Genomic DNA, 24817 nt, shown 5'->3' on the forward strand with positions numbered 1-24817 from the left:
TCGTGAAAGTGGCAATTAGGACAGGCATTATCTCCAAGCATGCCAAGATCGTACTCAACAGGAGAGAGATGCCTTCTCTGATTGTGAAGGAGTACACTGACCTCATTCAGGTTTTTACCAAAGCCATCGTGGTTTTTTTCATGCAGGTTACCTTCAGTCAGTAGGCCCCACTATACCCAGGCCGTCAGTGAATGTTTTTTTAGAGCGCCAAATGACAATATTGTCAGATATGCAGAAACAAAAAAATTGATATGTTTTAAGGGTTCGCTGCAAGACACCCTTACAGATATAAGTCGGGAGTACCGTTCTAGGTTCCGTTCAGTGCCTGAACCTGGCAGACAAAGAATGGGGTAGAGTAAATATTCCCCATCCTCAAGTGATAGCTCAGAAGAAAGTATGGCTAGAGCAAGGGTTCGCTTTGAAGATTGTTCGTCAGTTCAGGCCTCTCCTCGTTATCATCACTGTCAAAATGATAGTTTGTCATTCGTTGCTGCTAATGTCAATAATGATAATGACATAGGCTTGGGGTCAGATGTTGATAACCCTGACAAGTAAAAAGACAAAACACTTTCCAAACTAGTTAATCCTCATGAGGAGGTTAGAGGCATGTTCTTTGATCAGGACATGCTTGACTTGTGGAAACATCAACATACCCATGCGCTGGAACAGAGCAAATAAGATGAATTGTAAACAGGGCTTAAACCAAATCCTTCGATTTCAACCTATTTCAAGGCCCCAGATACGGTATGCCCAAACCTATTCGTACATCCATGAAAAAAATCTAAGTTCAAGACATGGAAGAGTAATAATTCCATCTGGTCCATTCAAGAAGACTTGCTCAGAGCTGCAATGCCACTGATTAAAGCAGTTGAGACGTTCCAAAAATTGACATCAAACAACTGCTGGCGTCGTCAGGGAGTCTCTTAGGCTCGGCAGTACAGTGGGTGTCTGTTTTCTCCAGCGCTATTCTGAACCTTTCACCAAGGGAGAGATACCAGCGGGATGTTACCCCGTCAGTGGGATGCATCTTTGGTGACGAGTGGACACAAAAGGGTGGAGGAGGGAGAAACACCCTGACAAAGTGACGCACAAGGTCTTTAAACAGTCTTGCGCTAGCATCGAACCCAAGTTCAAGCCTAGGGATATGGTTATGCCCTTCAAGAAATCTGCAGGAATCAATAGAGACAGATTCTCTTACGTTGTACAGTCCCAAAGCTTACGGCTCAAAAGTTAGAAGCAAACTGTAAAACAGTGGGCCAACTTGGGTCGAGTCACATCGTGACTCCTTTCGTCCGGACACGAAAGAGAAAGCTCAACATCCGGCAAAAAACAAAACAAAAAAAAAACAAAAGAACTAGGGCTTAGTACTCATCAGTCAGTCAGGGTACAAGAACTGTCCGATTTACTAACCACCTAGAGCAGATTTACACAGGAAGACTGAGATTTTTTTCTCTCTTCGTGGGAAAAGTTGACAAAGGGTCCATGGATTCTGCAAACAGGTAGGTTACCGAATCGGAATGTTACACACGCCCTGAAGGCTCCAAAATAGATTGTTATGAGCAAGGATCAGCGCGGGGTTACGCAAATGTAGATAAGGAACATTATGGTCAAAGTGGCGATAAAGCAGGTACAAAGTTATTCCAATCAATTCATCTCAACAATCTTGGTTGTACCATGGAGGAAGGACACAGAAGGAGTTTGAACTGCCCGGGCTACATCATCTGGCCAATTGTTCTGATAGAAATACGGTTAACTGCACGTACAATTTGTCATGTTTTGTCTGAAAATCTCCAGGCTATGACATTTCCTTACACACCCTTTATTCTTCCCAAATCGTGTGACGGACGATGTGATATGAGTGACAGCATTCTTCTTCGGGGCAAAGATGAAACCAAAGTGAGAAACAGAGTGCTGACGTTTCTGTTGAATGAAGGGGATTCAAAGCCTTCAACGCAATGAAAAAAACTTGGTCTACATAACAAAATTATTCGTTTTCTGTTAAAAATGACTTTTTTATGCCGGAAAGTAGCTGTTAAATGTAAATCTTTAAGGCAGGTTGTGAACTCAACTTTTTAAATCTGATTTATAGGTGTCTGTTTTAAAAACGGCAGTAAGTTGGCTTAGTCGCTCATTTAAAGCTGCGCTCACTTTGTGCTCACAGAAACGATTCTCACACTTCCGCATGCAGCATATCGGTTTTCAATAAAATGTACTCAATATATGAATTACTTTTCATTAAGTGCACTTTTTCCCGAGAGTGTGTAACATTAAAATCATTTCATTGATAATTTTTTTTCAGTGTTGGTTCATGGAAACCAGACGGACAAACGCATGGACAGTTTGGACATCCTATTTACTGACAAGACCTATTGCATGTCCTGGTGAAATTCTCAAAGTTTTACACACTGAACAAATCAGGATTGAACCGACCCAAAAAGAAACATTTGCTAAAGAGAGACCGTAGACAATAGGTGTTTAAAAAAATGAATGAAAAACAAACACACACAAAAACAGTCTAACATTCTCGCTTTCGAGTGGGTTCATAAGAAAATGGTCAGTTATTTTCGGACATGATGTTTTTGCATTTTCTGCTGATTTTTGGCTTGTTTTGGGGAGGGAGGCCGAGGGCTTAGCCACCATCTCATGAGAAAAAAGTTATGTTGACCAGAAATGCACAACATACAGCATCACATTACCCTCCTGAAGCGCCGCCATTGTTCTGCCGCGCATTTTATGCACGAAATATGCGCGATGTCCTATTTCGTCTACAATGGAGATCAATGGGCCTACGCGTTTGATCGAACGTAAAAGAATTTTTTTTTGACCATACGCGTACTAAACTCAATGGACAAAATTTGAATGGGACACATCACTTGTTTTTATAACGGTGAGGAAAAACGGTCATGTTAAAAGGAAGGATTTCGTTGAAACGACTACAGTCTGAAGGTGAGGCCTTTACACATGCATTTACTCATTGTCGAAAGTGGGAATTTTAGAGGATAAATTGTTGTTATGCGTGGATTTTAGAGGTGTTAATCTGAGGTGATCACGGCGCAGCGTGTGCATTAAAAACGTGTTCGCGTGCAGGATCCATAGCAGGATCGAGAATCCAAAATGGAAATCCTTTTTCTAGAATCTCTATGAAACAAAGGGCTGGTGCACATATTAGAAATAAAACAAGTTGTAGATAATGGAAACGCTGGAGATTGTATCTTCAAATGAAACAGTTCCTCATGAACATCCTTTTTATTGAATAGAATAGGCGCACACACACACATGCAGAAACAAACTCACGAACATCACGAGCAAGGCCCTTCCGCCCCCCGCATTGCACGTAGCGTTTTATTTTTTCAATAGGCCCACGTATATACTGGCATTGTCTCCAACGGGAGCTTGCAAATCGTGGTGCGTCCGCATGTATGACAAAGTCATCGATAAAAATTGCTTCACGCTATATCAATGATCGGTGCTAGCCTCTGTGGACATTAAATGACGATGATGCTTAAAATGACTTAAAATCACTTCCCTTCCCCCCAAATGTGGCACTTTTGGCTTTATTGTGTATGTCACTGTCATTGCTGATGTCCTTTGCAAATATGTGGGGCATGTCTCCATAAAAACCCCTGTAAGAAATATATTCAGCAGTTTTATGTTTCACGCTATGCGTGCTATGTTGGCAATATTCACGCCGCCACTGAAAAAATTATTGGAGCATAACATTTTCAACATTGTTTAAAATAATGTCAAGAGATGGAGTGCGACTGATTGCATGGATTCAGTGCTCCTTTGTCATAAATATTTTGCACATTATTCTGTACTTCAGGGCACGTATATGCATTTTGTTTAAAGGAAAGGAAGGGTGATTTCCGATACTGATCTTGCTGGTTTGAATTACATTGTTTAGATGGTGAACTGTTTCTGTGTACATGTATGCATGACACAAATTACCAACACAATTGGGTGCGAACGCACCTGTTCATGACGTATTTGTGCCCGGGAAGCGTCCTGTGTGTTGTAATTTTCCAGCTTTGGCTGTAAACACGTCACACCTAGTTGTGTGTGTGGGTTTGTGTTTACTCTTCCGTGGATCGACAAAGGATGATGTTGAAAAAATCATAGGTCAACTTTTGTGCATATAAACAGCAATGCAACATGCACCGCAATGTGTTCGTTTTTCCAGGCTGCTGGATTGTGAGTTTCCTTGTTCGGTTGGAATCCAAGTTGTTTGAGTCTCGGTTGGAGTGAAGTGCACATTTAACCAAACTGTCTCCATTGTGATTTTTTCTCAACTAATTGAGCATGTATTTTTTGCTCCTGGCTTACAAAATAATGATTCCAATGTGATGACAGAGACACTTCATCCTATGAACAAGAATAAATTATCTGATTCTTCTGCCAAACTTTTTGTGACAGATCACCAGAGATGTACATCGTTGAGGGAAGAACAGTCGGCCTGAGACAGTAATTCTGTTTTCGGTGGATTGAAGGACGAGCTTTGTATGTGTTGAATCGTGCAAGAGGCATCGAGAGAGGACGTACATCGCATAAGGCAGAATGGTCGGCGCCGTGCTCTTAATAGTATGGCGTGTATTGGTGGTGACTCTGACTGTGAACGTCGCGCCAGTCAGCGGTTTGGGTAGGTGCTGAAGGGACAAGTGGGTTTGTTGTGTCTGGATTTCGATACAGAAAAGCGCTTCAAATTATGTTGTTTGCAATAAAAACCGTTGAAAAGAAACTGATTGTCGACACAACTATTACAAATCTGAATTTGAGATCGGCGTTTTGGCACTCGCTCACTCTGGCTAATTTCATCTACTACAGGATGATTTTATTCGAGGGATGAAATTGTATTGCTAAGCGCATCAATCTTTGTAAATAAGATACAAATAATAACAATACAGGACTTTTCAGTGTTGTAAATGACAATCAAAAACTAAATCTATCTAACTGACACTTACCCTTAGTTTTATCATTTAATTATGATAAAGAAAATGAGAAGGTTTAACGGCGTTTTGCTTTCATTTTCATTCTTTTTTATTAGTGGATGTGTATTTTATTCAATCCAGTATACGACTAAATTCAGAAACAATAACCAAATTACAGTCCAAATGAACTTTTTCTTGAACAGTGGCCAAAAAAATTGAGTGATTTTTCTTTCTATTGTACAGCAAGAATAAATACTGTAATCATTTCGTTTGTTATAGAAAAAAAGAGAGAATTGCATGTGTTGTTCAAGACTTTACGTATGAAACTGCATGGAATTGAACGACATTTTCCCTAACAAGTAGGCGGCTGTGCGCGACCATTAAGAGTATTTTGCTCCTATCCAAATTTTAGATCTGCTGCCATTTGGACGGAAAGAAGGGGACAGCAGCCTGTTTGAGGATGGCTGCTGGTTCGTTAACGATCTGGTGTCACCAACAATCTTGCCACCTTACCCCTTCCCTGGGTGTGGTGCCCTCTACAGAAGCATCTACGTGAGTTCCTCGCTTAGTCCGTGCATCCAATCTTGACTTTGCTCTGATCCACCATGAACCCAAACAGCCACTTCAAAGTCCCTCTTTGTGTCACATGGCGGTTTTACCGATAAAAGGTTATTTATCTGCCTCATGGGGGGTATTTTTTAATGGCGACCATTACCTATCTACCATCTGAACTTCGGTGCTGTAGTGAAGTCAACCAAGTCCAAGTCTTACTGTCAATCAAGAGTCAATCAAGAGTTCCTGAAAATGATTAAAGAACAATCTTATACGAACTACACAACATACAGAACTTTCGTTTTAGAACTGATATTTCAAGTGTCAATAGTTCTAAAAGGGCCCTGGGGCGTTTTTTTTTAATTCCGAACGTTTCACCAGGAATCAAAACTACAGGTATACTTGAAAACTTCGAAAAGTAGAGGAGTTGACTGAAACAAATTGGGCATAGTAAGGCATGAGTCAGAGTGAATGGAATTCGGGAAGAAATTCCCGTAGTCAATTTGGATACAGTACGGATTTATTGTTTACAGTTTTCCTTTTTTGTACGTGTTCTATTAAGTTGATCGAGTGTTAAGGACAATAAACCGGTTATTTCTGGGTGGACTTTGTGTCAGAGTCCTGCCGAGTCAGTCTTTTAGCCGAAGTCCAAGTCAACACGGCAGAACACAGTCATCTGGTTCTTAACTTTTGTAAATCAAGGTAAAAAATAAGGCTACATCCAAATCTGTTGTCGATACTTAGGTCTAGGTCTTCGCTCCATTGGAAGTAGGCGGAGACGTGTCGAGATTAGACCTATAGCTGCATAGCTCTTGAAGCCTTTGCGGACGTGGCTAAGTTTTCTAAAATTTTGAAAATGGTATACAACATTTCGAAATGAAGGAACACCTCGGTTGATCGACTTTTGATTATTGTCTCTGTAGTTTACGGATAATGGTTTGATAATGATGTACAACGGTCAAGTGGAAAAGCACAGCTATCCACGCCCCACTGGAAATACTTTCAGCGACACCTTTTCAAATGATAGAGTGTTCATCGCTCCCTTCTTCAGTGATGTGAATGCCAGTCACTTCTCTTTTGAGAGCAACGTGTACTACCAGGTAAAACACCTTTCTTCTTTTAATTACCTCATTCTTCTGGGTTACGTGTGAAAAAAAAACTCAGAATTTTCCACGATATTTTAAATACTTTCAAAACTTATACCGTTGATTGAATAAAGTTTTTATCAAAGAACACTTGACCGTTGGTAGTACTGTTTCTTGGCAGGGTGATTGGGGGGGGGTCGTGGGCCTTACATCTCCTTTATGGTTGGAGCTAATTTCTTACCACTGGTAAACCCTGGAACTTTGCATGTGGATGCTCACTTTTACTGATAATAACAGCAATGGTTGAACTGTATTAATAAGCCTGATAGTATCATATGCTTCAGAACATCACAATGTTATGTGTAAATCGCTGTTTAGTTAGGAAGGAAATTGGATGGTTAGGGGCGTTGTTAGTTAAAACTTCACTTCAGGCCAGATGATTTTTGAGCACAAACAATTTCCCCTAAGGAGCTTCAAGAACGACATTTATGGAATGCTCTTGTATTATCAGAGGCAATCTATTTCGCTTTTGCAAACCCCGAATTTTAGAAATATCCAACCTCGGGCGACTGTTCAAACTCAAGCGCAATTGCAAGCATTTTATTTGCGCAAAAAGCCGTACGATAAAATTGAAAAAAAAAAAACACTGATGGCGGAACATTAACCACTCGGTGGAATGGCGAGTTGTCTGCGATAGAACCTGCAGATTGTCTGCAGAGTGTGACAAAAACTTTGTTTATTGTTTCCTACAATTTACTCCAGTAAACTGACAGAAATACTTCATCAGTTGCTTTTTTTCTACTGATTTAAATAGGTGTATGACAAGTCTGACACCAGTCCGAAGGTGTCTTCAATGCTGAATATGACGACTGAAATAATTCCCAACGCGCACGAGTTAAACTTCAGCGTGGATTGGATGCTTCTGATCACGTGGGATAGAGTGCAACCCAGTGGCTCTTTCAGCGTGAGTACTGGAGTTTGTGTTTAAGATACACGCACTTCTCGTGAGTGGGTTAGCTGTTTATTTTGGTTTGGTTGTTTGTATTTTGCGCACTTATTATAAACTTCTGAAAGTGTCCACTTTGTTTTTGACTGCAACGTACCCTCTTCTTGCTGGTTTAAGGATCGCGCAAAACGTTTGTGTTAAGTCCGTTAAATATACGTAAAAGGAAACACCGGTCAAAACAGCCTCTTCAACAAATTGTTTTATTCTGCATACAACAACAAAAAAATTAAAAATTGCCTCAAAAGTTACAGCAGCACTCTCTTTTTGACCATATCAAAACTGAAAGCCGGTTGTCACCCAAGCCAGATTATCACTAGAAGAAGCACTGACAGTGAAAATTAAGTTGAAATTGATTACTGTGGCTCTGAGTGATTCTCAGTCGAGAAAAGGCCGCCGTGAACTCAACGTCGGAAACTTCGCGGCGAAATTTGCTGTAGGTGAAACGTGTTCAACAATGGCGAAGTACGCGCCATAAGCCACAAAATCGCCCCACGTCTGCATTTACATAAGTTGTGAGCTAACACTTTGAAAGTACGGCCTACTTTCTAAAGAATGGCTCATCTTTTTCACCAGTCAACCAACACTTTTCAAGCTGTTGTAGCGACAGACGGCAGGCATGGGTTTACCGTCTTTAACTATCCTCCTGGAGGCATGGGTTGGGATTTCGATGTCCTGACCAATAATTCAAGCGTCATTGGCTACAAGTGTCCCGAGGGAAACACTACTTACATCCAAGTCCCTGATATCCTCAAGAGACCGGATAGTTACGCTGGCAACACAGGCCAACTAGGTCTTTGGGTCTACCAATTGGATTCGAATTCGGAATCTTACACCAACCCGGAACAAGAATGTAAAACGTGGGTAGGCACACAGCCAGACCCTTCTTCCTGGCTTACTCAAGACATCATGTCCGAGGACTGTCCATGCAGCGTCTACCAGGCTATGTACGATAGCCGCTACGAGCCATTACGCTTCAGCTTGAATGCAACCGACTTCCCATTTGAGAAAAGCATCGCTGAGCCTTGGGCCCGACCAGAAGGTAAAATAAAATTCTTCAACCGAAAACAATCGAAGATAAAATGGAACGATGACATTACCCTCACTGCCATAGTGTCGGTTTGAATGGTGTGATTATATGCAACGGCGGCGCAGATTTTTATGAAATTGTAATGATCAGTTACCCTCAGTCAATGTTTCAGTGCATGTATTTTTCCAAAGGGTTATTGCTTCCATATTATGCCCTTTTGAAGGGTTGACGTTTTCAGAACTTCACAAATCTACATTGTAGCAAGTGTCTTTACAAAAACTGTTTAAGGAACAGGTTTTTGGTAAAGTCCTTGTAAACTCTAAGAAAATTTAACGTTTAATTTAAGAGAAATGTTCCTTGTTTTTCGTTTATTGTTTGTCTTTGTGAAGGTTGCTTCTATCGGAGGTTCGGTCAGAATGGTTCCCCGGGTTCTTTGTGCTGCTACAGAAACAGCTCAGAGGGGCTAAGGCAGTTTCCCGATGACGTGATCTACGGCAGCGTAGTTGAGCGGTATTCCTTCAATCCATTTTATCTTGTCAGTGATGACCAACTGCAAACTCAGTATACAACATGGATTGGTAAGACGTTGATTTAAAAGATGTTTTATTTCAAAAGATGGATTTGTGCCGGGGAGATGTAAATTAAGTTTGGATTCTTGCCCTTCCTAACGTGTATTTTTAACACTGTATACTCAGTGTATGCCGCAAAATTTTTTTTGAAAAAAGCCTTCGGGACAGACACTGTGTGTTGTTTTTAACACTGTATACTCAGTGTATGCCCCCGAATCCTTGTGAAAAAAGCCTTTGGGACATACACTGAGTATACAATGTTGAAAATACACGTCGGGAAGAGCAAAAAACAAATCCAAACTTAAAGGTGTTTTACTTTGTTTAACTAAGGGTTCCTTGGCTACTGCGTTTGTTTCAAATACAAAGATTCAGACAATCGGAGTCATGGATCCCCCCTGTGAGGTCCACAAATGCAGAAAATAAGTCATCTTGTTTATTACAATTTTTTCCCTCTTTGATATACACTGTAGTCAGAAAAGGAGGTCAAGTAGAACGACATACGTCATATGCATATCCTAAATATTTATTCTTCGTTCTATCAAGAACATCACATTCACGTTGATGAGACCTGGGAAGCGAACCGCAGAAGAATGATAGAATAAAGTAAGAATATTTATGATATGGATATGACGTACGTCGTTCTACGTGACATTTTTCCTACTACTAGCTGTTCCCGGATTGGCCCTTTGCGAGTGAAATTTGAATAAATTTTGGTACACTGACCCCCGTTTCGGACAGGCGTTCTGAAGTCGCGCCGAACCAAAGTAAAAGCAACTTTTGAACTGACGACAAAAGTTTGACGTCCGAAACAACTAGGAGCGACCAGGCGTGCTAGCAGGCGAAACATCGATAATCGATGGCGCTCGAAACGACACCAGAACGACTTGGTTTCAGACGTCGCTCTTTCCAGAGGCCAAACCCAATGTAAATGTATGCATTAAATTCCCCTGTCTGAAACCCAAATGTAATTGGGTCGCTGTTAATTCCACATGGTTAGGCGCGACCCTAGGACGCCTGTCTGAAACATAACCTGCACTGTTGCTATACCTCGTCATTCGGGGCAGGCTTTTGCATAGCGCTAGCAACCACCATCTCTGGAATGGACTAGTTCGTTTGTGCCCTTTTTATCCATTGAAAACAAAACAGTGTATTGGTGCAAGGCGTCTGTAATATGTCTGTAAGCAAAAGTTCGCCCCAAATCACGAGGTATATAGCAACAGCGTGATTAGTCTGGGGAATTCAAATTGTGTTCACGTGAATTTAAAGAACATTTAAAATTTACTACATTTTATTTAAATTTAACTCGCAAAAGGCTAATTACTTGCCCGTAGCTGACATAAGTGTATAGGGCATGGGTGTACTCGCCAGCTATAGTGGCTTCTGAAGTCCTACGTGTCATTCTAATACAACAGCCAAATAATTAGTAGGCGGTCTAGGTGTGTTCCTCCTTGAATGGCCGTCAATAGCTTCACTAAAAGGACGCAACTAAGTAGGCGTAATTCACTGACTCCGCTTACGTACCCTCTTCTACGTCGAAATAGCACACACTTCTTACTATTTCAATACGTCAGCACAACCTAAGACACTACACATCGGCCTATACGCATTACTACGGGGAGTAGTGGGTGAATAGACCGATTGCGCCCGCTGAGTCACGTGATCTGTAGTTGGTATAAGGTATCCCCAAACACAGGTCCAACAAAAGCGGTATATTTCATAATCATCATTTACCGAAAATAAAGCTCACTGTAGGTAGTGTTCTCAGACTACCGATGTGCTGGGTACTATACCATAACTTGGCTGTACTGTTTGTAAACAACATTCAAAACGTGTTGCTATGGGGTTGATACCCACTATAGGTCAAGTGATTTAGCGGATGCAATCGCTCTGTTGCACATCTTGAATGCATGGGGAACAAGGTTAAGTTTGAGTCATCACGCATCACATTCTTTTCAGAAAGAGAAGTAGTACCAAGATACCAATGCTGTATTGCGTCTACGCAGTCCGATTTGTGTGCAAACTACACCAGCAAACGGCCCCCAAGAAATTGTAGTTCTTACACTCCACCCAATCTAGGTAAGCAGCCTGACCAAATGGTGTCCACATACTTCACGCAAGAGTGAAATCCAATTTTCCAGTGACATTAATTTCCAAATCCAGTTTGCAAGACGACACACATAACATTTGGGTTTAGCGGTAGAGGTATATTGCTTTCCAATACAAAAAAAAATGCAGAAGGGAATTTTTATCACCTACTAGTTTGATCAAGTGTACAATTTAGTTGCATCTTCCTTTCTTGTCCGCAGCATGGTGCTTGGGTAACGGCCATTTCACAACCCTTGATAACGCCGATTACACGTTCAACGCGCGAGGGGAGTACGTCCTGTTTTCTGGTGGGAGCGATCCGAACATCTTCGCTCGCCTGTCATACTGGCCGAACCCCACCCTTGTGTCAAATGCTGCTTATTTCACTTCCTTTCTCCTGACTTTGCAAACGTCCGACAGTGTAAGTTTTTTAAGACTTCATTTTAAAGCGAGAGCAGAGCTGTACATAGCGAGAGTAGCTTTAGCTTCAGATTTTGGAAACAAAATGGCTGGTCTTAATAAGGAGTGTGTAGCTATTGAGCAAAAAGTGCCCGTGCTTATTATACTGGCGCTTGCATCCGCCAGTTTGTTTCCAACAGTGGTGACTCTCATGTCGCAACCATCTCTGTAATAAACGACTCTAGTTAAGAGCATTACCACTACCGAATCCAGCATTAGGGATTCCACACTGAGGTGAACTCAGGCATAGCAATTATCTTTTGTGAGAATTTTGTTCTTTAAAGTTACCGAACAGCCAGTTTAAACAAAAAAAGTGTTGGAAAAAAGTTTACTCTTTTACGAAATTCACCTTTCGAATTTCAAAGGGATAGAATGAGGTGTGCGGTGTTCAATATATTACTATTCAGTCGCCTTTCCTTTACAATACGCCTCCACGAGTTTGCAACGCGTTGGGCAATCACAACGCGTGAAATCTGTCGACCGATTGCACGTTTGGAAAGGGTCTACAGATTTCGGTTTTTGTGATTGGCAACACGTTGCAAACTCTCGGAGGCGCGCTATTGTGAATCGCCCGTCATGCAAATTCTATATGAAACCCCGTAGAGTTGTTACTTTCACGTATGGAACGAGTCTTTCCCTCTCCACAAAGTGGCGGAGGATATACGACCCTTTACGCTAACGTCGGTGAATAAAAATGCTTACGTTGGTGACCAAGTTATGACTTGTTGCCCACTCCTACAAGTTAGCGATGTTAACATAGGATGTTTTTGCTTGCAGGTTGAGTTCCGATTGAACGACAATAGAAACGGCTTTATTGTCATGCGCAACGGGGCGAACAAAGTTCCAGCCGAACAAGTGTTGGAAGGTATATTGGTCGCTTTTTAAATTATTGACAGTTGTTACCGTTTTCTTTTGGAAACGGTGATCATTTGCTCCTCGATGTTTTTTCTGACTATTCTTGGAGTTAATCTTGTTACGCAGATGTACATGTACATATTCAATAAAGCTATAGCCTAAAATAAGAATGGAGTTTAGATTAGGTTTAAAGGGACATGCAACAATGTTTTCTTGAAACCATTTTGGGGGGCAGAATTAAACTCTTCTTTAATGTGTGCATACCATTTGAGGTCTTTTTTGGAGTACGGTGAACTGTACAGTGCACTGTTTTAATCATTCGGAATTGACTGTTGTTTTAGACGTGAAGACTCTTTCAATTTAAATCCCCGAAGACTGTTGAGATCGCATGTTTCAAAATCGTGAACCGGAAATTTGTTCTTTAAAAATATTTCCAAGAAAAGTTTGCTTGCTGCCTGTGTACTTGTAATAATATATTACCAAAGGAAATGACAATCTTCGATAGCAAAGTATAAAAGATATAGCAGTTAGCGTTTGTATGTAAAGGAAGACTTTGAGACACATGGGAGCGGCAGACAAACCGGTCCTTTTCTGCGGTTGTGCGCATGCTCAGAATTAAAACGAATGCCTAAAACTTCACGCACATGCCCACTACAACCAAATGCTACCGTTGTGTCTGCCGCCACCATACGTCTCAATGTCTCCCATTGTCTTGTTCGTTTTCGCTCGGCATGTTGCAACGTCAGTTTTTTCCACACAGTGTGTTGCCAATGCATTCTTGCATTTCTGCGTATTTAACTGGCTCTTGTCCAATTTTGTCTTTTGCCAAGTCTGTTCTAAAATACATTCCTGACCCAACAAACAAACGTGGACCATCAAAACTGTCACAGAGGTTCCATCAATGAAAGGTATTTTGTGTGACCAACCAATGTTCGCTCGGCATAATACAAAACGGGAAAACAACATGGAAAAGGTCTGACCCTCCATCTACACGAATTAAATCTTGAAAAACTGTTCCACATGGGCCTGTATACTGCGCAAGGAAGTATAATAATGGCGCTCAGTGACAGAAACATTACATTTGTTTGCATCCTTTTGTTTGCAGTTCTGCACACATTATACTTGCATTGAATCCCTACGTGCTTTTTGTTTTGGCTGATTAGGTTTTTGGGTTGATACTTGCTTGGTAAAGCAGTTGAATGATACTCACGTTATGTTCAGCTGTCCAGATGGATCAAGCGTAACGATAGGAGTCCGGTCTGGAGCAAGTGGTCTTGTTCTGTCGCTGCCGCGGCGTTACAAGTCTTCGCCTATCACTGGACTTCTAGGTACATAGTGTCACGTCCATAGATGAAGACTGTAGTTGTAGCACTTTGAAAAGAAGGGCTTATGGTCTTTGCAATCAGGATAAATTGCAACGAAACACTAAAGCTCTGAATGAGGGTGAATCTGAGTAGTGGCCGAAAGCAGAGGCTTAGGGCGTTAGATTGTTGAAGGTAGACCTAATAGAGAAATTATCAGCACGTCCAGGTATCCGCTGAAGCTTTTGTGTGTTTTGACCTATTTTATTATTTAAACTGGGTATTTTGACAATGTCACGTGCTTTTAAGATCTTTAGAAGCAAAGGAAGGGTGTATAGTATAAAATGAAAGTAATGCTAAAGTTAAACGTACAACATTCTTATTTGTTTCATGTTTAGGGGAAAATAAACATCAGAATTATTTCAGGGGATCAAGTTAAAATGGATCCGAGTATGCTTAATCTAGCCCAACATCTAGCCGATCGTCTTGTTTCAGTCATTCCACCCTAAAAATTTGTCAACCACCATCGCTTACCTAGTAGTGTATATTATGAAATACGTCCTCGGTACCAGGTGAAATCAATTGGTGTTTGATCGAACTAGTCCAAGAGGGCGTCGGAGCAAGCTATTGTCATGGCGCCCTCATAAAACTTCTCAGTTGGAACTGGTCCAACCTGCTTTGTTAATAACTGCGATCCTGTTTGATCCATGCACAGGCAATTGGGACGATGATCCCAGTAATGACTTTGGCAAGGGTTTGGATGGAAGTGATCAGCAAAGCGGATCGGGACCAAATGGAACGCTGCTGGATATTGACTTCTTCGACTTCGGACAGACGTGTGAGTGATGTCATATTGTATTTTCAGTGCAAATGAATTCATTTCACAAGGCGAGCATTAAGTTGGTGGGTAATCGGACTCTCTTTTTTCTTTTCTTTTTTTTTTTGATTAACAAGAAAATTTTGGAGAAAGACGGAAACCAAACTTCGCCGTTGGTCGGACAGCAAAGCCATTTTTAAAATTTATTTTTCTTTAAACATTTATTGTTGGTAAATTGTTAGCTACCTCACACTGACTGAAAAAAAACCCAGATGTTTGAAATCGAGCTGTTAATATACAGATTTATATCCCGAAATTAAAACCAGTATTCAAATAGAACTATATCAGAAATGGTTATTGAAAATGCGAGATGAGAACTGTTTATACTAATGAAACTATTGGCCCATTTCACAGGGCAGTTACCCGTTGCGTTGTTCAGTTATGAGATCGACGAAACCTTTGACACGATGAACAGACCGATAACTCCCCGTCCGCCCCCGGAAGCTCTTATGCAAGGAGTCGTGCAAGCTGCTGGGTCCCAGATCAAAGAGACGTGCTTCAACGACAATGTCTGCATATTTGACAGTGTGGTCGCCAACAGCACTGACTTTGGCCTGGTCACCAAGCAAACGATCGACACAGACTACCACATGCAGGCAATGTTACGTAGGTATCAGATTCTTAAAAGTAGTTTCTGTTCGTAAACAATTCATGTATCCTTCCTGGGCAATTGATACACCCATCGTTGTTCCAGCTCCGCCCATGACTTCCTCTCCTCAAAGTCATGACCATGGGAAATGTTACAAACAAAGCTTTGAAGCAGTGCCCAGGGTACTTTGGTTACCCTAACCCTCCACACCAACCTATCTGGAACTATCTTCTGTACCTTCATTCCTACAACCGTAAATCAACAGGTGAAGCAGCGGGTACCGCAAACTATTTTCAAGATGTATTTTAAGACGTCTGCGCTTGTAAGCAGGAGGTCGTGGTTTCCAGTCCCACCCGAGTAAGCTTGTGACTTCTTTTTCGCAAGTTCTCGGACAAGCACTGAGCATACAGTGTTTATTAAGGGCAAAACCCGTTGTATAAACTGGTACATGTTGTTTTGCAGATGCATTCCCACCAGTCATTACGTCAGACATTTCCGTACTCGAGGTGTACCTAAATGAGACGCTGACAGTTGAGTTGTCTGCTTTGCACCAGGGTACCAGTCCAACCTTTACTGTGCTCATCAATGACATTCAGAATTCGTCTGTCCCGAATGGTGAGATGCACTCTACTTGCTATAAACAGAGAAAGCGCTTTCATTGTGCTGATCTTGACTATATTATATAAACGTGCATGTAAATGTAAAAAAGAGCACGGGGGTGGGGTATATATCCCCCACTTTTTGAGGGGCGATGAGCTGTTGAATCATACCTCACTTTTTTGTGATGAGCAAAACATTAAAGCAGATTGTACATTTTTTTCAGACTTCCATTGCCTAAAATGGTTTCAATATTACTCAAGGAAGGAAAACAATTTAAAAAGTCATAAATGTGCCCTTCTCAATGTCAGGAGCATTGCCCTCTATAGAGAGTCTCACTTTTAACATTCTCATGGCCGAGCAAGTCATCCCCCCACCTTTCACCATTCTCAATCCCCGCAATTTCCGGCACAGATTTACGCCACTGAATGAGAAAATGCGCAATGTTCCATTCGAACGGCACCTTACAATCTGATCAGATTAACTTAACCTGGTCTTTAAAAAGAACAACAAAATCGCTTACGGATCGGTTTTCACTCGTGATGGAAATGGCTAAAGGCTGGTTCACACTGCAGGCGAATGCGAAAGCGAAGTTGACGTCACGAAAAATTTGTAGCGAAATTTCGCTCCAGTTGAAGCGTGTTCAACTTTTACGAATTTGCAACACCAATATTTCATCTGACGTCACAAATTTGCATTCGCATTCGCGATAAATATGAAATGGCCTTAACACTACACTTTCGTAACCTTGTGCTCTTCGACAACAATTTAAATATGCTCGTTTGTTGTGCATGTTATTAAGGGGATTCCTGTTTGTGGTACATGTACATGTACTTTACAGGTGGTTTTTTGAAGTTGACATTGAAGAGTTTAGACAAGGTCCATATTACCGTCACTGCTGATGATGGCACCTTGAGTTCCTCTGTGACACCGGTCGTCAAGCTATGTGCTTGCAGCGAGCCAGACTATTGCAACTTCTCCGAACTACAGCGTGACACCAATATCTTGGTGGAAAAATTTGCCGTAAGATCCGTACTTAAAAGACGTCTGAAATACTCTGTACAGTCAACGCAACCGGGAAAATCTAAAACCATTTCAGATATTCCCAACCTGTTAACAAAAAAGATAGGCCCATAGAGCGTGACGTTTCGACCATTTCTTGCGCTGTAATGACTCCGAATAATGGTGTAGAAGCGTGGTTCTGGTGACAATGGGAAGTGAACCCAGCATTAGACCACATGTAGACATAGACTGTAGAAGGTTTGCGTGGCTGCCATCTTGCAGGCCGGTGCTTTTGCTCCACAGGTTATTCATTAAGGAGGATTCTTAATGAGTCAATGACACTTAGGTTACAACTTTGGTAGGGCGACCGACAGGCGTGCACACCCTTTTATTCATCACTTTTCACTTAATTCATTCAGAATTATGAACACAGTTCTCTGCGACCTAGAAGATCTTATGTCGTTAGATCTTACTGACTGGTACCATTTACTGTCCTTGCAATCCAGACGTTACAGTGGAACATTACGATGGATTACTAAGGAATACATGGAATCATTATTGTTTTAATACTATACCTATACCAAAGTATACACGATGGTTCATGACATTCAAGTAAATTAAAAGCATGGGATAAATAACTGTCATGTAAATAATACAATGGCTATTTCCATCATCGCCACAACTTCGTTCGTATTTATTTGTAAGTTGGAAAAATCCAGTGGGAAAACCTGCGGGAAAAAAAAAAACCATGGGAAAAAAAACCTTGCAAATAACAAGAATAAGTTGCTATGATAAATAAGTGTTTGCCTGTCGCACTGCAGATGACACATTGTTGTTTTGTTTTAATGGCGCTTTCAGCATCTCAGGCTATTTGCGCCAATAACTGTACGTTTATTCATACACTTTATTAATCAGCATCACGTTACGGAGTTAGGAAGAAGGTCCAGTTTTAGAGGCAGAAGGAAACCGGAGTACCTGAAGAAAACCTGCGAGAGCGAATATGGACTGGAAACCAAATGCACTTAAAGCCTGGGCCAAGCGGTACTCGAACCCGGGCCTCATTGGTGCAAAGCGAGGAAAGAACCTTCTATACCCGAGACTCATAGCTCAATACACCTCCGCGACGCGGAGTGATACATTCCACATTAAAAACTTAATTTCATTCTAATTCGCTCCCCCGCTCAACCGAACGAAATTACGTTTTCCTATGGAACAAAAGACCTTTCCCGCAAGATGGCTACTGCGCAAAGCCCCTATAGGCCAAATTTAGTATTTTATATAAGACACAGATTAACTTCTTGTTTCAGTAGTGGCGATTAATTTTGTAAAAGATCTAATCGGAAAGGTGATTTAAACTACACACCGGAGACATCTTGTAACTCACTAAGAGTGGCACTGAATAAAATTGCACGTTAATTTAACAACAGTAATTAAACTTTACAGGAGTGGGCTCGTCCATAACAATTTTACGGCAATCAGTTTGCGCCGTTTCTGTTCAATTCAGGTTGTGTCGTGCAACTGCCCTGCCGGTCGGTCAGGACCAACTTGCGAGGAGGACTTCAACCCCTGTGCCTGGGACGGCAACCTGTGCCGCTCTGGTGAGACTTGCCAGGACCGTCCCCCGCCAGCGTCTCCGTCTCCAGTAACATGCATGAGTTTCGCAGATGAAAACAGCGGTCATGGCTACGAATGCCAAGGTAGGATTATTGATGTGCACGTTCGGTTCAAAACATTTCGAACAGAGACCTTGCGTGACAGCCATCTTGAAGGGTAGTCGTAAAGGGTAGTTCTTTGTGCATATACCGTGGAACCAAAGCACTGAACTGCAAGATGGTAGCCATGCAAATCCACCCTCTATACAAGCAGCCTGTGTGTGTGTGTGTGTGTTTATACATGGGGCCCTGTGGGGTACCGGAACAATGGGAAGTACCCCACAAGGCCAGTTTTTACCTTGTGGGGTCACAAGAATTTCACGAAACTGATATTTGGAAATAACTCAAAAAGGGGAAATTTTTGATAAGTAAAAATATGTCGCAAATTGAAGTTTTTTTATACAAATGACCTACGGTCGAAATTTCAACCCAAAAAAATGAATTTGGTTTAAACTGGAGTGATTTGAAATTTGTTGCATGTTGTGTGGGAGTTTTGTACACGAGAACAAAGGAAATACCCCACACTTATAGCTGTGTAAGGATTGTGTGCGTGTATATATATATTTATATATACATGTGAATATGTATATATAAAACATTGCACTCATCAGAAACTGAAAATGTTCAATACGGGTGATTCACAATAGCGCGCCTTCAAGAATTTGCAACGCGTTGGCCATTCACTATGCGCGAAATCTGTTGACCCTTTTCAAACGTGCATTGGGTCGACTTATTCCGTGTCTTGTGATTGGCCAACGCGTTGTAAACTCTTGGAGGCGCACTATTGTGAAACGTCCGTATTCGTCAGAAAATTTCTTTCCAATATGCAATTATGGTTAAAGAGACATGACTAGACTTTGATTTGGATAGCACATGGGAAGGACATCACATTACTTAATACTCCGAGTACGATCTTTCATTTGGAGAATGGCACAATGTAATTTGTACTTTGAAATAAGTTTCAAAACAAATCTCTTACTACATTTTCCGCTGCTCCCTTTCACCTAAGCCGCAATCTTTCGACATGGAATACAAAATTTCCTAAAGCCATTTACTTTTCGGACACTGAGGAAATATGATTTTTGAGTATGCGGTGCGCATACTCTTAGTCTACACGCAAATGAGCCTTAATATCAGCTTCCATACTGAATGAACCATGAGGCAAGTGGCTCGAGAGTCGGACTTGGTCAGACTCGAAGCAACTAACTGGCCTCAGACTCGGTAGCGGTTGCTTGATTGACCGTGGGCGTGACCAGGACTTTGCTGGAGCCCCTAGAAACGAGCACGCTATATACTTGCTACTTAATTGTTTAAATCTTGTCGTCGTCACAGACAGCGAAGGACCTGTGGTCACTTGCCCCCAAAATGTCAAGGATCAGTCTGTCAAATGGTCACAACTGAAAGCCGTCGACGCTGTCGATGGCCCCGTCTCTGAAATCACCTGTCAGGACAGTGAGGGCAACTCTGTGAAGACGGAAACTGTGTTTTACGCCAGCACCAAAGTGACTTGCTTTGCCAATGACTCGTCTCACAACCAAGGCTCCTGCCAGTTTTCTGTGACGATTGCCGATAATAGTCCGAGATCGTCCTCCTTCCCAGGTAAGTTTACTATTCTTGTCCGTTCAAATCTGCAAACAGGCTCCCTTTCACGGACATCTCTGTTTGAAAACAATTGTCTACGTTAACATGCACCGCAAACCCTGTCTTTTCGAAATTGAATTTGAAACTTAAAATTACGTCCGCTGCTGTTATTGACTTTTCAAGGGTTGAAGATTTATAATTTTGCGCAGGAGAGAAAGATAAAATAAAAATAATAAAAAAAAAACATGAAATGGGTGAGTTTCCTAACTTGATTTTTCCAAAAAGATCCGGGCTTTTTAACAATATCTCAGCCAGGCAAGTGGATTCTGCCTTCCCTTCCGCGGCACCCAGAACTCAACCGTCTCAAGCGCACTCTCGTGGATACATGACATGCGAGTAAAGACCAATATCTGAGAAGTTTCAATTCGATGTAACGTAGAGTCTCGTTATGGCCATTCGACGGTCATAGCCCCATGCGCGTTTGCCCGCCCCCCTTTGAGCAAGTCAATGGGAAACGATTGTGCAAGTTTTTTCAATAGCATTTCACAAGAACGGCTTGTTAAGTTTTCACAACTGGTGTCAAAGTGATTGCAAGGCATTAGTCCGAAAAATGTCTCCGGTTTCTGGTCAGGGGCTGGCTCCAAAGTGGTGTGGCGACACGTTTTTATTGCCCTCACTTTTTCCCTACCTATGATACACGCGCATGCTTCTACGTACCGCCGCTATAAACACTACAATTATTATGGACTGGCCTCTTGACTATTTACTGTTTAAAAACGTTTCCAGCTTTGCAGATGTATACATGACATAAGACCATCTCGTTAGGAGTGGAATCACGGTCTATATGGTTACTTGGTGGACCCCACCGTATAATACTACACGTTGGACGTACAGGCCATCGGGACGTGTGGCCCGTAAGGGAAATAGTCTATCTTTTAACGGTCCCGAATCCTTCAATTTCAATGTTAATTTACACACACCCCAGGGGGTTAGGGTTAAGCTCCCAAACCCTTTGGATTGTACGGCCCATTATCCCACCTGAAGGCGTATCATGACCGGTTGAGTTGACTCTCTTCAACCCTTTTCAGTCTGGGCGATCGTCTTCGTTCTAGTATGTCCAACAGCCGGCCTACTTGTATTAGTCATCTGGTTCTGGCAGAAGAAGATAAAACGAAATCACAGAGTTTCCTTCAACATGAAGAAGGGGTAAGGAGCTTGACGAAATGTGCTGCAGTCTAGAGTGAATGATCTGTCATTTCCAAATGTGTAAAAAAAAGTATCAGTGTTGTTATTTATTTTGGTCCACCACTGGTCCAGACCACTGTAAAGAAATTTATGACTTCAAAAATTCTTAATTGATGGAATAATTTGACTCGTCATCGGGCTCAAAGAAAAATGTTTTGTTGCCTTCACTCAGCTGATCCAAAAAGTGGAACATCTCCGGGCTGTTTTTTTTTCCATTTTTATGTATAAAAATGTTAATTTTAAACGTGCGCATGTAACAGAAGGCGCGTGGTTGTCAATACGAGGAGCACAAGAATACAATCATGTACTGTGCATTTTACACACTAAATTGCAACGATCCAGTCAGTTTCAATTAAATAGGGGACTTCGCGTCGGATTTTGAAAGTTTTAGAAAAAATTCAAGACTCACGAAAAGTTAAATCTACTAGAAATTACATTATGAATATTTGATATTTTTCGTGCTGAAGGTGCTCAATGTGAATCAGAAAGTGTAGCCTTTTATACACACACACACTTGTGCGTGTGACGTAGTCACTTCGATACCCCATAAGCCCGACGGCAAGCGCCACTTGTGCGCATGTGCATGTAGGATAGCAAAGAGAAGGGCCACGCAATGTCAATGACAGTGATGTTACGAACGAATCACTGCATTTTGTCAGTTGCTTTGCCAACAAATTTAAATGGCGGCTGTTTAAAGATTTGTTCAACGAGTACAATATCGAACACGCCGATTGTGTTTTGTCAGATGTTGTGGTCGCTATCTTGAATCAAGGGGCCAACAGTCTCGCCAACTAAACCAGTCACAGGAACGTTACCATTCTTTCCATGTACTCTTCAGCATGAACAAATTGTACTTTGTTATGCACAGCACGTATTCTCCCTCCCCGACCAAACCCCCCTGATATTTTCGTGTAAGGGCAGCAAAACATCTTCGGGGGCTCAGATCTGAAAAATAGATGTTCCCGAACAGCTAGTAATGTGCATGCAATTAAAGATTTATTATGGAGGACATTTTTTTATAATGTGTCTTCTGTCAGAGAAGCATGATATTTTTTTTAATGTGTATTTAATATTGAATGTGTGAAAAAATTGCGACGGGGGGGCGTCCAGTGGACACAAAAGAAAAACAAAAGTCATCTCAAACGTTGTGATGTAGTACGTGGAATTCGGAATACCTGCGACTGTTTGATGCTGTAATATATAAACAATAACGTGGGTATGTTTTGTTACACCCAGACAATAAATTTTGTACTGATTTTTAAAATACCATCTGCAGGAAACAAGAGCACAAGAAACAAAGTAACACCCAGCCACAGCAAACGAACGAAACGACGATGTCAGCTTGCGGGAAGGATGATTCCAAATGAATGCTACCGTAGTTATTATTGATTTCGAAGAGATAATCGGCCTACGCGCTCCAGCAACTACACATTTTCCAGGGTTGTTCTCTTGAACCCGAAAGACACGTACCCCAGGCCCCTTGACCCCTCGACTTACATTAATTCTTGTAAAACATACGCCACAAGAAAAAATAAAATATCATTGCAAAAAGGAATCTGTGTTTCAGGCCAGAGCTTGAAAAAAAAACACAACTTAAGTTTGAGCAGTACAGTACTTGTATAACTTCCCGATTTTTGCTCCCAAAAGGTAGTTTTTATTTTTTGCGCCTAGGCACACAATCCAATATGCCTTTAACTTTGGCCCTCTATACGATCCGCAAAAGAAGTGGGCTGATTCTCGAATTTGGGCCTTTACACTCATTGGAATTTGGAATGCTTCCGATTCTGGCCCGAGGTGGAATGCAAATTCTGTTCTTCAAATTCATGTAGGCCTATAGGGCTTTAAAGGGCCCGTGAAATGTGTTTTTTTAATTAATTTAAATGGAAGATAATATATTTGAAGGTTAACAGAAATTGAAAACATTTAGTTCACTTCAAGTATTTCAAACTAACAATAAATACGTAACCATTTCAAAAACATCATAAATTCAATGCTTACCCCATTAATCGCGACCCCAAAACGAAGAAAAACATCCTGCATTTTCTGCTGTAGGACTGTGTCTTTTTTCTACCTTGGGCCGAAACAGTGTTTGCTTGTAGGCCAAGCTACATCGAACACAACATGGTCTATTTTCAAGCGTGCGATACTGCATGTACTGTGTGCAATGTACATGTACACTGTTCATGTAGACGTTCTGCCGATGACGTCACCATATCAGCCTGGGAGCTCGAGCGGCCAAAAGGGGATTTTTTATGAGCTGGGAAACGCATAATTTTTATTCATTTTGATTCACGATTAATGGGGTAAACATTGAATTTATGATGTTTTTCAAATGGTTACGTATTTACTGTTATTTTTAAATATTTCAAGTGAACTACATGCTTTCAATTTCTGTTAACTAAAAAGATTTCCTGTCAGTAAAAGATACAGCCTTAATTGTATGAGAAAAAAATTATAAGGAGTTTTTGCAAATAGAACATTTGCATAATTTTCCGAAAGACGGGAAAATATCCGAAAATTTGGACGGCAAAAGTCAGGCTCACATTGGCAAAGTGGACAGGGCAATCGCCGAGCTCCAGGCTGTGCAGCGGCCACTTCATGCTTGAATGTTTCGAGCCAATTGCAACCCTGCAAGAATCGTTAAGCATGAAATTCAAAAGACTGCTCAAACCAGATGTGATGTTTCGCCATCGTGAGAAATAAAAAAAAAAATAAATAAAAAAACGACTGAGAAACGAGGAGCTGTAGAGAAACGCAAACGGCAAGGGATTGGATTAATCATCAGTCTAGCAGTGCACGATACAGCCACGACATGCAAGCATGCCACGTCGTGCATGCGTGCCACATCGTAAGTTTACTGATTGCTGTGCGTGTGGAGACAAGGCTATACATAGCATTTGTGGGTTCTGAAACCTGCATCATGAACAGCGCCGCCATTTGTCGCAATTAAATCATGAATTTGAGGAGGGCAATTTGAAATACAGCAATTAACCATAATTAACGGAACTCTATTCCATTTTTTTCATCATTTGTAATATAACTGGCGTAGTAAAGCATAATTTAAAGCAGAAAACAGCAGTTAGTCCTGGGAGGTCCGCACGGGCACTTTAAAGGGTCCATGCAATGCCATTTGTTTTCGGCTATTAACCTTTTTGTGATTTTTTTCTTCTGGTGTGTTGATTTTGATGCCCATGCAAATTTGCGTAGTTGTTAACAAAATTGTGATGTAATCCGGGGGAGAGTATTGCATTGATTTATGCACAAAACAATGCTTGATTTTGTTTTATTTTTGCTGTCCAAAAATTTGCTTTTTTGAGGATGTATTGTTGAGCAAGTACATGTACTTGGCCATGTTAGCCAACAAGCAACCCTTTCTGGGGCATTTCACCCATGGGTAAGTCTCGGTTTCA

The 24817-nt window shown here is 41.4% G+C and overlaps 1 protein-coding gene across 3 annotated transcripts; it reads left to right on the forward strand.

The window, feature by feature from the left end:
* Window positions 1–2835: 2835 nt before the first annotated feature.
* LOC147797355 (mucin-4-like) lies at window positions 2836–24693 on the forward strand. Of its 3 annotated transcripts, none has more exons than XM_087143210.1 (19): window positions 2836–2946; window positions 4414–4636; window positions 5338–5477; window positions 6401–6577; window positions 7377–7526; window positions 8142–8607; window positions 8985–9173; window positions 11121–11240; window positions 11471–11670; window positions 12486–12573; window positions 13727–13891; window positions 14580–14702; window positions 15096–15347; window positions 15793–15945; window positions 16769–16950; window positions 18434–18626; window positions 19914–20180; window positions 21251–21368; window positions 22684–24693. In XM_087143210.1, the coding sequence occupies exons 2-19, from the start codon at window positions 4555–4557 to the stop codon at window positions 22772–22774; spliced, it is 3156 nt and encodes a 1051-aa protein (XP_086999336.1). In that variant the 5' UTR covers window positions 2836–2946; window positions 4414–4554; the 3' UTR covers window positions 22775–24693. The 3 variants fall into 3 exon arrangements, with proteins under 3 accessions (XP_086999336.1, XP_086999338.1, XP_086999337.1); XM_087143212.1 differs by lacking the exon at window positions 2836–2946 and adding an exon at window positions 4122–4191; XM_087143211.1 differs by lacking the exon at window positions 2836–2946 and having other exon boundaries at window positions 4200–4636.
* Window positions 24694–24817: the final 124 nt, after the last annotated feature.

This window comes from Acanthaster planci, linkage group LG11 (assembly GCF_054643075.1).
Source record: "Acanthaster planci isolate LZ-2023a linkage group LG11, COTS_SCS, whole genome shotgun sequence".
Lineage (NCBI taxonomy): Eukaryota > Metazoa > Echinodermata > Asteroidea > Valvatida > Acanthasteridae > Acanthaster > Acanthaster planci.